Consider the following 12,930-nt stretch of genomic DNA (forward strand, 5'->3'; position numbering starts at 1 on the left):
GTGCTCGAAGACCACAGTTTGGGTTCGAAAGACTTACCTCGAATCAAATCCATCATGGCCATGAGTAGGAGCCAAGTCTAAGACACCTTACTGCACACCCTTGGATATTCAGATCCCACTGAATATACAGAGAAAAAGATTTTTGAAAAAAAGTTTCAATAAAATCTTAGCACATCTATGAATGTTCAATAGAATTATTCATTAAGAATGATTTTTTTATGATTTGGGTCATAAAATTAATCCAAACCCTAGCATTTCAATCCAATGCCATAGATTATGTATCTACTTGATCTTTTCTGAATAGAGTTTCCCAGTTTCTTTCTCCCATGAGTTGTTTACTATCAGAATAATGGAGTGCAAGACGATAATTCAAATCTCCAAGCCAAATAATTCGACTACAAAAAGAAAGAAAATATAGAACCAAATCAGATAGACATCATATTACCTAAACCTTTGTCATAAATTATTATAGATAATTGTAAGATCTCATATGAAGTTTTATCATTTGCTTTTTCTTTAAAAATTTAATGGTATTGAGTTATTCAATATCTATTTGGGAGTATAAGGATACAATATTAAAACCTACTCATGCTCCAAAATTCTCTCTGGGGTTTTCTGTGAGAGAATCTTGTTTGTTTGGCAAAAGTGGGTCTTCTTCATTATCTCCCTCACACCAGAATTCCTCAATATCTCATCACCTTCTTTCTCTCCTGATGTCAAATGGCTACAAACAAAGCAGAAGCTTGTCTGATTAAATACCATGTTGATCAAAACAGAGCCCTATAAACAAGTAAAATATCTGTTAAATAGGTATTCCTTTGGAGTATAAGTAATCTTAGATACAAGAATATTGAACAACTTTTAAAATCTTGAAATGAACTATTCCCTATAATAATAGTTCATTTGAATAGTGTGGAAAACATGAAACAAGTTTTCTAATTATACCTTGTTTCCAAGGTAGCCCATTAGCCCACAACTAACACAAGAAACTTTTATGTCTCTGACATGTTTTCTCATATCACTACGCACACAAACACACAAAAAAATGCAAACCATCTGTTTGCTAGCTGCCAAGCAATAATTTGGCCCACTTGAATTGAAGTTGTAATTCATCTCACCCATGTTGGATGAGAATCTTTCTGATGAAGAATTGTATGAGACTGGGCTACGGTAAAGAGAATATGGTGAATCTCTCCCACTGAATGAACTTTCATCTTCTGATGAAAGTGACCCAAATGGAGCAAAATTATTATGCCCTTAAGAACCCTCAAAATCAAAATCAAAATTGTAAACTTGATCCTCTGAAGATATTGACCCATCCTTTCTACAAAATGTAAAACTGATGCTTTGATTTCTATCTTTGTTCAATGTATGGCGAATAAGGGCTAACCATTTTGCAGTGAGACCATTGTCTTCTATACCCAATATGTTCCCAGCATTTAATGGCACAATTTCTTGAAACCTACAAAAACAATTGAGATATCCAAAAAAGGGGGTTAAAACTAAGGAATATAACATCTTCTCTGAGAGGAGATAATATCAATATCAATAAATGAAAAGGTCATGGGAAGACTTCTTTTTTGATGTTTGATGAATATCTTTCACTTTTAGTGGTTTGGAGAGAACAATTAGTTAGTTGATTTTTAATTATATAAATATATTCATTATATATAAATTATAAGTTATATAAAAATAATTAATTTTGATAACAAATGCATTAAGCATAAATAGACTAATAATTAAATGTTAAAATGAGTATCTTTTGAAAGTTTTAGTTATGTATGTATATGACGTAGTAACTAAATGCAATTAAATGGATCCTTTACTTTTGAAAGAGAGGTTTTGTAAAATATGGGATTCAGGGATTGTGAAGCCTTAATCAGTGATGTTTCTATCATTTTTTAAGAGTATTACCATGACTTTTAGCTTTTTCCTTTTTATCCACAAATTGATGGCTTTATGTGACTAAGATTCCCATTATGGAAGACACTGCTTAAGGTTCATGGAATTTCATGATTTATTAGTTGCTCTATCAATATATTGAATGCTCAGATTCCAAGTTTTTGAGAAAAAGGTTCAGATTTTGAGATTGAGAACTTAGTTTTGCAGGTGCAATCTATAATTTTCTAAGTTTAAGCAGTTATTTTTTAAACTATAAAAATGAAAAGTAGAAAAAATGCAACAGAATATTATTTAGGAGAAAGTTGTTGTTCCTAATTGAAATTGATTGGCAGCAAGCTAATTACATTTAATACAGCTCCTATTGCCAACATTTTTCAATATACACTTCATTCATGATATCTTTTTTGTTCAGACACCAAGCTTTTGATTAGTCTGACTCAGGTTTTTATCCAAGAAATTCAATCTTTTGGCAGCTGCTATCTATGCTTGTGAAGTTTGTATTTGATTTGTTTATTGTTAGCTGTTGATGATCAGCATGTAGTAAAATCGACTAACTGGCATGTTGGGGTAATCAAACTGAAAAAAGTAAAATGAAAGCTGTTTATTTTTAGACCTCAAATGCACACTACATAGGCACAGTTGTTATACTACACCTGCAATTAAAGATAGTGAGATGAGATTCCACTTGATAATCTCTAGAAGATAGTTGATCAAGGGCCACTTCCAAGCAAATCAAAAGATTGGATGAACACTCAGCCAAAGGAGGAAATACCCTGGCCCAACAGGAACAAGATTACCTGTATGCACCTAAAAAAATGACTTACCCATGAATTGAAACCCAATTGACTAGAAAAAGAAGAGTAAACACATTTTCTATTGATACAACTGATTGGAATGAGATGAGAGGATATTGTTTTTACCCAAAAACATAGATATCTATTGGAGTTGATGATACCCATTCATCCAAATTGAGGCCACTCTGGGGCACTTCACCTCCTACATTCCATGTTCCCACAAATACCCTGCAACCCCAAAAAAACAAATTGAAGTCATATTTTTCTTGTAATGCAACATGGGTTAAATTGATAGCTCAGTGTTTTAGAAGAAAAGATTTTATAGGCAGTGGCAAAATAGTAACACCTTATCAAATCTCAGCTGAATTTATCTGAATCCACTTTAATGAGTGATATACCGTAGATCTTGCACATTTGTATCCTGAGACATATATGGCTCATGTCTTTCTGGTGTGTCATATGTAGGTCTGGTCACCAAATTTTCTATCATGTTTGAGAAAAGCAGTAAGAATTACAGTTGTGCTAATTCAGATATACAAATAGGATCATGGAACCTAATTCAAAATGTTGATTAATGCAAAATCTAATTGTACCAACTTATCATTTTTATTTGTATCAAGTATGAAACCTTGAAAACTTGAATTCTACTTGGCCACCAAATAGACCTCCCCTCATTAGAAAATCTAATAACAATTGACAGCAATGCAAAGATAGGAAAGAGTGGTTCCCAATGAGTTGATGTCTTTTGGTAAGTTATCAAATTAACACCCAACTTATCATTGTTTTCAAAACAGTGATTTGAGCACCAAAATATTTGACCTTATACTAGAAAAATTAACTTTTTTTAAGAGCATTGATCTGTAGTATTAGAAGTCTTCTTGAGAAATTTGAAATATCTTAGGATAAACTACACTTCATTGAAGCAAGCTAGAAAGTTTTCAAAAGTAAAAGCAATCTAGCTTGTGAGTACTAAACAAGTTTTGCAATTATGGTTAGAATGTTTTACTCTTTTCTTACCTCATTTGTCCAAGTCTGAATGCATTGATGCTTCTTAGGCTTCAGTCTCATGACCCCATTAATTAAGTCTATTTTACAAAAAATATTTTTAGTTGGGACTTGTGTGAGCTTTAGAATTAACTTTTCCTATGTTTGGATAGATTTAAAATTAAAATTAAAACTTAAAATGTTGTATGTATATTTATCTCTTTTGATTTATTTTATTCTCTTGCTCTAGGAACAACTTTTCCTATATCATTTCCAGTTGATTGTTATTTGAGACTGGCACTCTAATGTTGTTTACCTAGTCCCCTTATTCATGAAAACTAATATAGTTTAAAATTCAAGTTTAATTTATGTTTTCAAATAGGAGAAGGTTTTGAAATTTCTCGCCTGGACCCTATCAAAGTGATTTGTTAATTTGTGTTTGGCTGCTTATAAGTTTTCATCTCCAGTAAATCGTTATCCTAAAGTTGTTTGCATTATGTGAAGATACTGTATCATTCTGATATTACTGTTGGTTGACTGTAGGAACTTGGCTTCCATTGTGATAAAATTCAATGTGAATGCCATGCTAAATTTGCATGCCACCTAGATTGTTTTGCTTGGGTCAAGCATGACAGTTATCTACCACAAGGTAGCCAGGGCTTGAAGGTGCTAGTTCTATCTATCAAAACACTGTAACTTCTAATAGTTAAATAGCTTTTTGTTAGAGTTTCTATATTATGTTTAGAAGGAGCTTAAATTTAGAGAAATAGATCAAGACTTGCTCCAGATATTATTTAATCATTTTTTCTTGGTGAATGCATTTTATGCCCAGCCTGAAATTAAAATGGAATTTATCCTTGGCTTAGACTGTGTGAGTTTTCCTTTTTCACATATATGCCAAAATGATTTTTTTCGTTAATTGTAATTTTAATTCTATGAACCTCCTCTTCTTTTCCCTTCAAGATCTCGTGTCTTACTATCTTGATGTTTCTAAATAGTGGGTATATTCTTATGTATCTTTCCTATGTTTGTGGCAGCAGTAACACTATAAATAGAAAAATTGTCATTGATTTTGGAGCTGTAGTTTTATTTTAGACTTGCAGAACCTCTTCATCTAGAAGTAGAACATCCCTGATCCAAACTTGGCAGGAAGTGTACATTTCATTTTACACGTGTTTTTGAAGGTTACTTTTCAAACAATTTTATCTCAAGTTGCACTTTGCTTAATGGATAGAATGCACTATGAACCTTTTAAATTGGTAGTTTCATGAATCTTGATTTTGTTTTAAGATAGGATAACAATTCAGTGGATGTCTTGTTTGAGATTAAAATGGTGGGTATATGTTTAATCTAGTTATGTACTGTATTGTCTACCAACTTTCTTCAGCACACTGAAAAAGTTCTTTAAATGGCTTTCTCTACTTTTTGTTTTCTATATGTTTTGAGTTTTTTGTTTTTGGTGAATTGCTATGAAAGGAGATTCTTCCCATTATATTGAAAGAAATTAATTTGATTACAATGGCTTCTTGTAATTTGGCTAAGATCATGATGTGAATACCTTGAGTGATGTCTTGCAGTCTTTTGATCTAATCAGGAGAAAATAGATTTCATTGAAGTTTATAAAATAAGCATATGTTTGCATGTTATTCATTGCCAATCTTTTCATTAGAGTGATGCATGCATCATTTCTTCGCTCTTGCTTGTTGTTGAAATGCATCCTCAACCAGGCCTCCTTTTGAATCTCTTTTCAAACCAGCAAGTGTCGTCAATGCCACAAACCTATAGACTCGATTCACTGTGTTGTTGATCACTCTTCTACCACATTCAAATTTGTTGAGTGATTTTTATTCTTTTTAGTAGATGTATTCATATTTTAAGCTATAGACAACAAATCAGAAATATGCAAGTATTATGTCAGTGCTTAACAATTCAGTTAATTGTCCTAGGACAAGTTTTCCTAGTTCGCTTGTATTATGTCTTATGTGCGTTCCAGCCTGTTGACTTATTCTTGGTCATTCATGATTATGATCCATTGGAAGTAAATCCTGAGGATATGGTCTACTTTGCAATGGAAGAGCCACAGGTCAGTCATAATGATACACTTGAATATTGATGTCAATTTCTTGATTCACTCATTTTGTATTTCACTAGTAGGAGTAAAAGATAATATTGCATTGCTATTTACATTGCTTGTTTAAATTATTTGTCAGTGTACTGGTTTCATTGTTCTCCATTTCTGAGTGCCATGATATGTTCTTTTGATACTTATTTTGTGCAGACAATGGCTTCCTATTCAGTATTTGATGCAGTTGCAACATATTACCTTTACATGACATATGTACACCCATTTATCTTTTCTTTAGCAACAATAATCCCTATGCCCCCTGATGAAGTTTTACGCAAAGGCAGTGGAACTCTTTGTGAAATGTTGCTTATAGTTCAGGTGACTAATCTTTCAATGGCTTGAAATCTTTTATAAATTGTTCCAATCTAATTTAGGGTCACTTAAATCTATCAAGGTTTTGGAATATTCACACATTTAGAAAACTGAAATTCAATAATGTATACTTTTAAAGATTTTTTGTAAATGAAATGGCTATTGAAATAATTACATTCCTGGTTGTTCCCTACTATTTTGGTACAACATTGGTTAAATCCAAGCTAGATCTTATTAAGTGTTATAATGCTTAAATGCTTTCTTCAAGTCCTAGATTTTCATTCTAGAAAAATCTGTTTATTTTCTTTAGCGATTTCATCCTTTTTGTTCACAGGTTTTTTGAAAGGTGCTTTGAGGCTTAAACATGATTATTAGTGCTTTGGTGATTATAATATAGGGTTTTGATGATATTATTGTTGGATTTTTATTAATGTATGAACCTTTGCAGGCATTCAAGGCAAACATCATTTGTTCCAACAAGCATCAATCTGAACCAGAAAAGTTTTACAATGGGCATCTACTTGAGAGTGAAACATATATTGGAGGCCATGTTGAATGTCTTGAAAGTGGTGTCTTCCACTCTGATCTTCCTACAAAATTTTGTACACTTAGAGACATGACATGGTGAGCTGACTTGATGAGCAAGCTCGATGAGCGGACCTAAAGACTGACCTTGATGAGGCACTTTGGTGGGGTGACTTGATGATCGAACTCAAAGAGTCAACTTGGCAAGCATACTTGCACTAGTGCATTTGGGTTCATTTTTCGACCTTCATTGATCAAATTTTTGACCCAATTTTTGACCAAATTTGACCAACCCATTGGTCAAAATTTATCTAGTCAAAATTTTGACCAACTCACTGGTACATGATTTGTATCAATCATATAACTAATTATATATTTTTCATATTAGTTACTGTCAATGTTTTTCAAGCATTTTATAAAACAGTTCACATGCCTTGCATATGATATGACATTTTGCATGCATCCTACACTCTCTCTCATCCAGCTAATGATGGATTACATAGAGTGATCTGAAACCATGATGCTAAAAAACACACAATCAAATCCAAAATGAACTTACACTACAAATGGATTGTGGAAATCTGATATTGGTAAAATTGCATGCATGTCTACCAGGACAATCACAACTTAAACATATATTTGTCTTAGTAGACATGCATGCAAAATTAACAATATCAGATTTCCACAATCCATTTGTAATGCAAGTTCGTTTTGGATTTGATTGTGTGTGTTTTTTAGCATCATGGTTTCAGATCACTCTCCATAATCCATCATCAGCCGGATGAGAGAGTGCAGGATGCATGCAAAATGTCATATCATATGCAAGGCATGTGAATATTTTATAGAATGCCTAAAAAAAAATTTACACCTACCTGTTGGTAGAAATTTCTACCTTCATTGGTCGAAATTTCTACCTTCATTGGTCAAAATTTTTGACCTTCATTGGTCGAAATTTCTACCTTCATTGGTCAAAAATTTTGACCTTCATTGGTCAAAATTTCTACTTTTATTGGTCAAAATTTTTGACCTTCATTGATCAAAATTTCTACCTTTATTGGTCAAATTTTTTCCCTTCTTTGGTCAAAATTTCTACCTTTATTGGTCGAAATTTTCTACCTTCATTGGTCAAAATTTTGACCAATTCCTGGCAAAACTTGCACCATGGCTATGGAGGTTTTTTGACCAACGTATTGGTCAAAATTTTGACCAACTAGAAGGATGGTCAAAATTTCGACCGAAAAAATTCCAACCAATGGGTTGGTCGAAGTTGGTTGAAGTTTGGTCCAAAATTGGGTCAAAATTTCAACCAATAATGGTCGAAAAATGGTCTCAAATGTACTAGTGACAAGTGTCTTCAATCATAACTTGCAAAATCTAAAATCATCAATTGGAATGAACGCGTGTCTTTTAAAACCCAAGATCATGTATGTGGTCTTGTTTTACACTTTTTAGGAGGCCTACTTGGGGACTTCATCACCCCTTGGACGACCTCAACTCTAGCATTCTGGCGGAGTATAAAGATCGGGAGGTGAATCCAAAGACACCTCTCTTGGGATCAAAATTATATCACTCGGGCTAAGCCTCAAGGAACTTTATACCCTTGAGAAGTGGAAGAGGAGAAGTGGGTTACCGCTCCTCTCGGCTATGTGACATATTTTTGGTTTCATCTACAGATTTGGGCCTCATGTACCTTGTGTATATCGAGGACTCCCTATCTAAACCAAATGTAATCCTTGTAGAAAGCTTCCTAGGATGTTGGTGTGTTTGACGTGCTTGCTCCAAAATTTTGTCTACTTGTTTGTTCATAGCCTTTGAATGAATGTTTGCCAACTTTGGTCAAAATCCCAAAAAAGTAGAAATCTCCTAGCTCAAGGCATACTTAGCATAGTCACTGCCTCATCAGAAGATCATCCAAGCTCCCTTAGTTCTTTGCTTTAGAACAATCCCAAATCCAAAGTCCATCCAAATCATCCCCCCCAGCTAGCTAGCAACCCAATCCAAAATCACACCCAAGCCTTTAGAGAGTTGTTGTCATTCTGCCAAAATTTGCTATAAAATCAATCCTACCAATCAACCAATCTCACCAAGGTTATCCCTCTGACAGAGCATTGTCTAGGGTAATCCAGCTTTGTCACTTGTATCCTTCATCACCTTGAGCTAAAGGTTGGGATCCACAAGTGGTCAATCTCATGTCATGCCCATAGGATCATTAGTCTATCCTTAAGTTGACACAATCTCCACCAATCCAATGCATAGGAAAGCAAAACTCTCACTTTTTGACAGCATGCCCTTGAAGTCTTCCATCCATAGGAAAGCCAAAAATCTCTAGCCAATCCTCCTTAGGTCTGTCATGTAGCTTTGACTCTCCCTAGGAAATCTTTCATTAGCCAATCCAAAATCTACGCTTAATCCAAGTCCAACCATGAGCTTCCGTGTTCATCCATATGCAAGACCCCATCCCCATCCAACTCATCATCAAAACATGAAATCCCAAACCTATCATGATGTGTTTGGTCATATTGTCCTTGCTCCCGCCACCTCCTATTCCAATGATGATGAAAATCTTGTTGACTATGACAGGTATATTAAAAGCCTTAGAAACATTCCCCCAAGCATCCCCCAAAATCCACGTATTCTTCCAAACTATCTAGTCATGCCATATGATATCCCAACTTCTCCTCCATCACCCAATCAACCAAGCTTCCAATATTCCACCCCCATCACACTAGCTATTCCTATCAATCCACTTCCACCTCTGACACACGAGTCTCCAAGGAATCTCCTAGAGGAAATACAAGAAAAGCCACCTCCAGTAGTCGATAAGCCATGTCATCTAATCCAACCATGTGAAGTAGTCAGTGATGAAGCTTCCCCATCTATAATATCACCTCCATCTCCCATAGCTATCATCCCCATACTATCCATCAAATTGCTTAAAATCCTTCCACTTCCCACAAGCATCAAAATCCCAACACCTGTCAAATCCCTCCAAATCCTATCCACCTGACCTCCAAGCATTTCCCAAATCTCCCATAATGACCCTTATGCATCCATCTTCTACTCACCCATCTCCATTACCGAATCTCCCCTCTATCCCTTCGCTACCTTTGAAGAATCCATCCCTTCACCTCCTATCGCACCATCCACTCCAAACCAATCCTATCAAGATCCTGCCAAAAATCATGTTGACATCCCCCAAAGCATAAACAAAGATATCATCGTACCATGTCTTCCATCCATAGTGCAGTCACCATCTTCTCCATCTCCAAAACCTCAAGCCATACCTCCTCTACTACAGGATATCTTTTCATCCCATCAACTAAATCAAGATCCTATCCTACCATCTCCTCCACTCCATGCTTCCATCTTACCACCTATCCTAGCTATTCCACCATTTATAATCTACCCTCGTGGTTCACTTACATTCATCCATGGTGGCCTCCTCTCAGCAGAAGAATTAAGAACAGTATCTCCCTATTGCAGTACATCTAATAAAGCACTTCCACCATTTTTCGCAAGCAAAAAGTATCCTCAGCTAGTTCAGATGCTCAATCAATAGCATTATCAAGGTCAAGGTTTAGGACTAGAAGAGCAAGGGATCAGAATGCCTATTATTGCACAAAAGAATCCAAGATTTCATGGTCTTGGATATGTACCCAAAGGTTCATCATCTAAAGGTGTTGGTACACCACACCCCCAAACCAAGCCTATCTCTAGGCCCGCCATGCCAGCCTCCCATCGCTCCTTCAAGAAATCTTATGTCATCCCCCCTCCACCACCTTTGCAAACTAAAACAACCTACCATATCCCCCCTTCATCCGCTAAATCCATTTTGGGTCCCTATGTCCCAAAATCTACCATCCTCCATCCTCCTATCAGCCATCATAAAAATCCTATTCCATCCATTCCTATGCAAGATCAACAAAGGCACATATCAGGGCACATCATCCATCATCATCCCCCTACACGCTCTTCCATATCCTCTCCATCTCACAAAGCTTCTCCTAACCATCTTCTCAAAGCTTACCACAGCAATGTGAATGCCAACTTCAAAATGCATAAAGCTAAAAATCCACATCCTAGGCAATCATATGTCTATTCTAAAAGACATACTCCAAAAAGGAAAAATCCAATCAAAGAATGCAAAATAATGCAAAAGCCTATGAAAAGAAAATCCAAAACCATGTGGATCCCAAAGAAAAAAGTTGAAACCCAATGCATAATAGCATCCACCATTGCTAATCCCCCATCTAGTGACTCGTGTCCCCCATCTCCTAACTCCATCTTGGGTGCCTATATCCCCAAGCGCGCTTCCAAAAATCCACCATCAAGCCCACATCTACCATCTATCCCCCATATGATCTTTTCACACCTGTCCCAACATGTGCCAATGTTGATCTTGTAAGCATCCCCATCTCATGCTCCTTTCCAGTCTTTTCATCTCTCCATCTCCTACCATCAATCCCATCTAATCCAATCTATTGCATAAATCACACATTTGGTGTACCAACAACTAGCAACAAAATTGAACATTCCAACAGCCAGTGAAAAATCCCAAAAAATTCAAAAATAGCTGAAGAAAGCCAAAATCATTCCAGCTAAGTCCAAAGTCAAAAAGTCAAAAAAAAAAAACAAAAAAACAAAAAAATTGTCCAATGGTGAAAACTTGGCAATTCAAGCACCTTGGACAAGTACCATGATGAAAACTTGGCAAACAAGTGTCATGCATAATCTCGCCATCCCTAGCCTAGCCTATCACCCTCATGCTTTTGGTCATTTCTTGACATCCAACTCCACCTTCCAATTTATCCACCTATCTTTCATCCTCCACCTTTTATCTATCACCATCCACTTATCTTCTACAGCTTCAGCCAACCATCACAGCTATCATTCATATCCCTAGCCCCTTCAACTTTTTTCGTCCTGGCTTCACTCCTATCATATCCTTCATACGACCTCCTCATGCATGTTATCTTCTAATTGAGGGCACTATATTCCTTGGATATCTTGTCTTGTCCATCCTCCCTTGTCATTGGTATCTCGCTCTAGGCTATCGTCATGCAAATCCAATGTCATCCTCTCATTAGCCATTCACTCTAGTGCCATCTATCAACCCAGCTACCACCAACCTTAGCATTATCCCCATCCTTGGTCACACATCTATCATCATCATTGGGATGCATCCTCCCCAAATCCATATCTTCTGCTATCACCCCATCCTTAGCTTTCGCATCTCGCACAACATCGAACCATCCCGCTATCCTATCATCTTGAGCTTTTGCCTGCTTGTAACTATCTTGGTTAGCTTTAGCTTGTAAATATCTTGGTCAGTCAGCTTGTACATCCTCTTTAGCTTAGTACCATTGTATCTATCCATCTTTCGTGTTAGTTCCTCCTTGATCAACATCTTGCACACATTGCACAACCCTTGGTTAGCTATTCCAATGCATCCTTTAGCTAGATCTCCTGTCACCAAAGGGTTATCCTTCTTAGTTTAGCTTGCCAGACACATCACTCATCTAGATCCATCAGCTTAGGTGCTCTCTGATAGATCCTTGCAGGATATAGCTTTCCTCATGTCTGATCTTGGTCCGTTAGTACCTAGTCCTACCCATCTCCTTGGCAAATGGTTCTCTTTTGGATTTTTGCTTTCTTTTGATTTGGAATCTTCCCTTTTGGGTCTTGAAGTATCTTTTCCAAACAATCTTTTTGTTCCCTCCTCAAAGTTTCCACGATCTTCCATATCATGGTATGCTACGAATGGGGAAATCTTAGCGTAAGGTCTTGATCAGGTCTTTTGTTTGTTTTTCTTTTCTGCTTGTGGGTTACCCAATGTCGGTTCCACTATGATTCTTTCAAGATTCATGTGTGATGCTGGGGAAATCCTTGCGTGTTTGTTTTGAGTCAGTATCTCAGTCCTCTAGATAGTTGGTGAAAAGGCCTTGATGTTCTTGGTAACCTTGGCAATTAACCAACAGTCCTATAGCAAATCTAGTGCTCAACTACATGGTGGTACTTCTCTTTGAAGTATCCCCTTGCTCACAAAGCTTCAATGGACTCCCTTCATCTCCATTATCCCCCATCCATATCCAGCATCTGTCTCTCCTACCCCAGCTTATGCCTCAGTATCTCTTTGAATCAATCTTCACTTTTAGCTTTAGAGATCCACAATCCTAGTCTTAGGGATCCACCAATCCATTCAATCCACCAAGCCTCATCTTTCGAGATCCACAATCCTAGTCCTAGGGATCTCTGAAACCCATCTTCCACCAATCTGACTCTTTGAAA

At 36.4% G+C, this 12,930-nt stretch overlaps 1 protein-coding gene across 1 annotated transcript; it reads left to right on the forward strand.

Moving 5' to 3' along the window:
* Positions 1 to 5,580: 5,580 nt before the first annotated feature.
* Positions 5,581 to 6,745, forward strand: LOC149575756 (DNA polymerase epsilon catalytic subunit B-like). The gene is made up of 4 exons (XM_089816069.1): positions 5,581 to 5,586; positions 5,674 to 5,763; positions 5,959 to 6,123; positions 6,566 to 6,745. Exons 1-4 carry the CDS (start codon positions 5,581 to 5,583, stop codon positions 6,743 to 6,745), a joined length of 441 nt encoding a protein of 146 aa, XP_089672195.1.
* The last annotated feature ends 6,185 nt before the right edge of the window (positions 6,746 to 12,930 follow it).

The sequence above is a fragment of the Cupressus sempervirens genome, chromosome 2 (genome assembly GCF_028749045.1).
Source record: "Cupressus sempervirens isolate cs-2001-9-10 chromosome 2, ASM2874904v1, whole genome shotgun sequence".
In the NCBI taxonomy this organism is placed as follows: Eukaryota; Viridiplantae; Streptophyta; class Pinopsida; order Cupressales; family Cupressaceae; genus Cupressus; species Cupressus sempervirens.

Excerpts from the sequence above, each read along its gene's own strand:
- LOC149575756 (XM_089816069.1), top strand. Across the intron at positions 5,764-5,958 it reads TTGCAATGGAAGAGCCACAG|ACAATGGCTTCCTATTCAGT; the intron begins GTCAGTCATAAT and ends TATTTTGTGCAG. Across the intron at positions 6,124-6,565 it reads AAATGTTGCTTATAGTTCAG|GCATTCAAGGCAAACATCAT; the intron begins GTGACTAATCTT and ends GAACCTTTGCAG.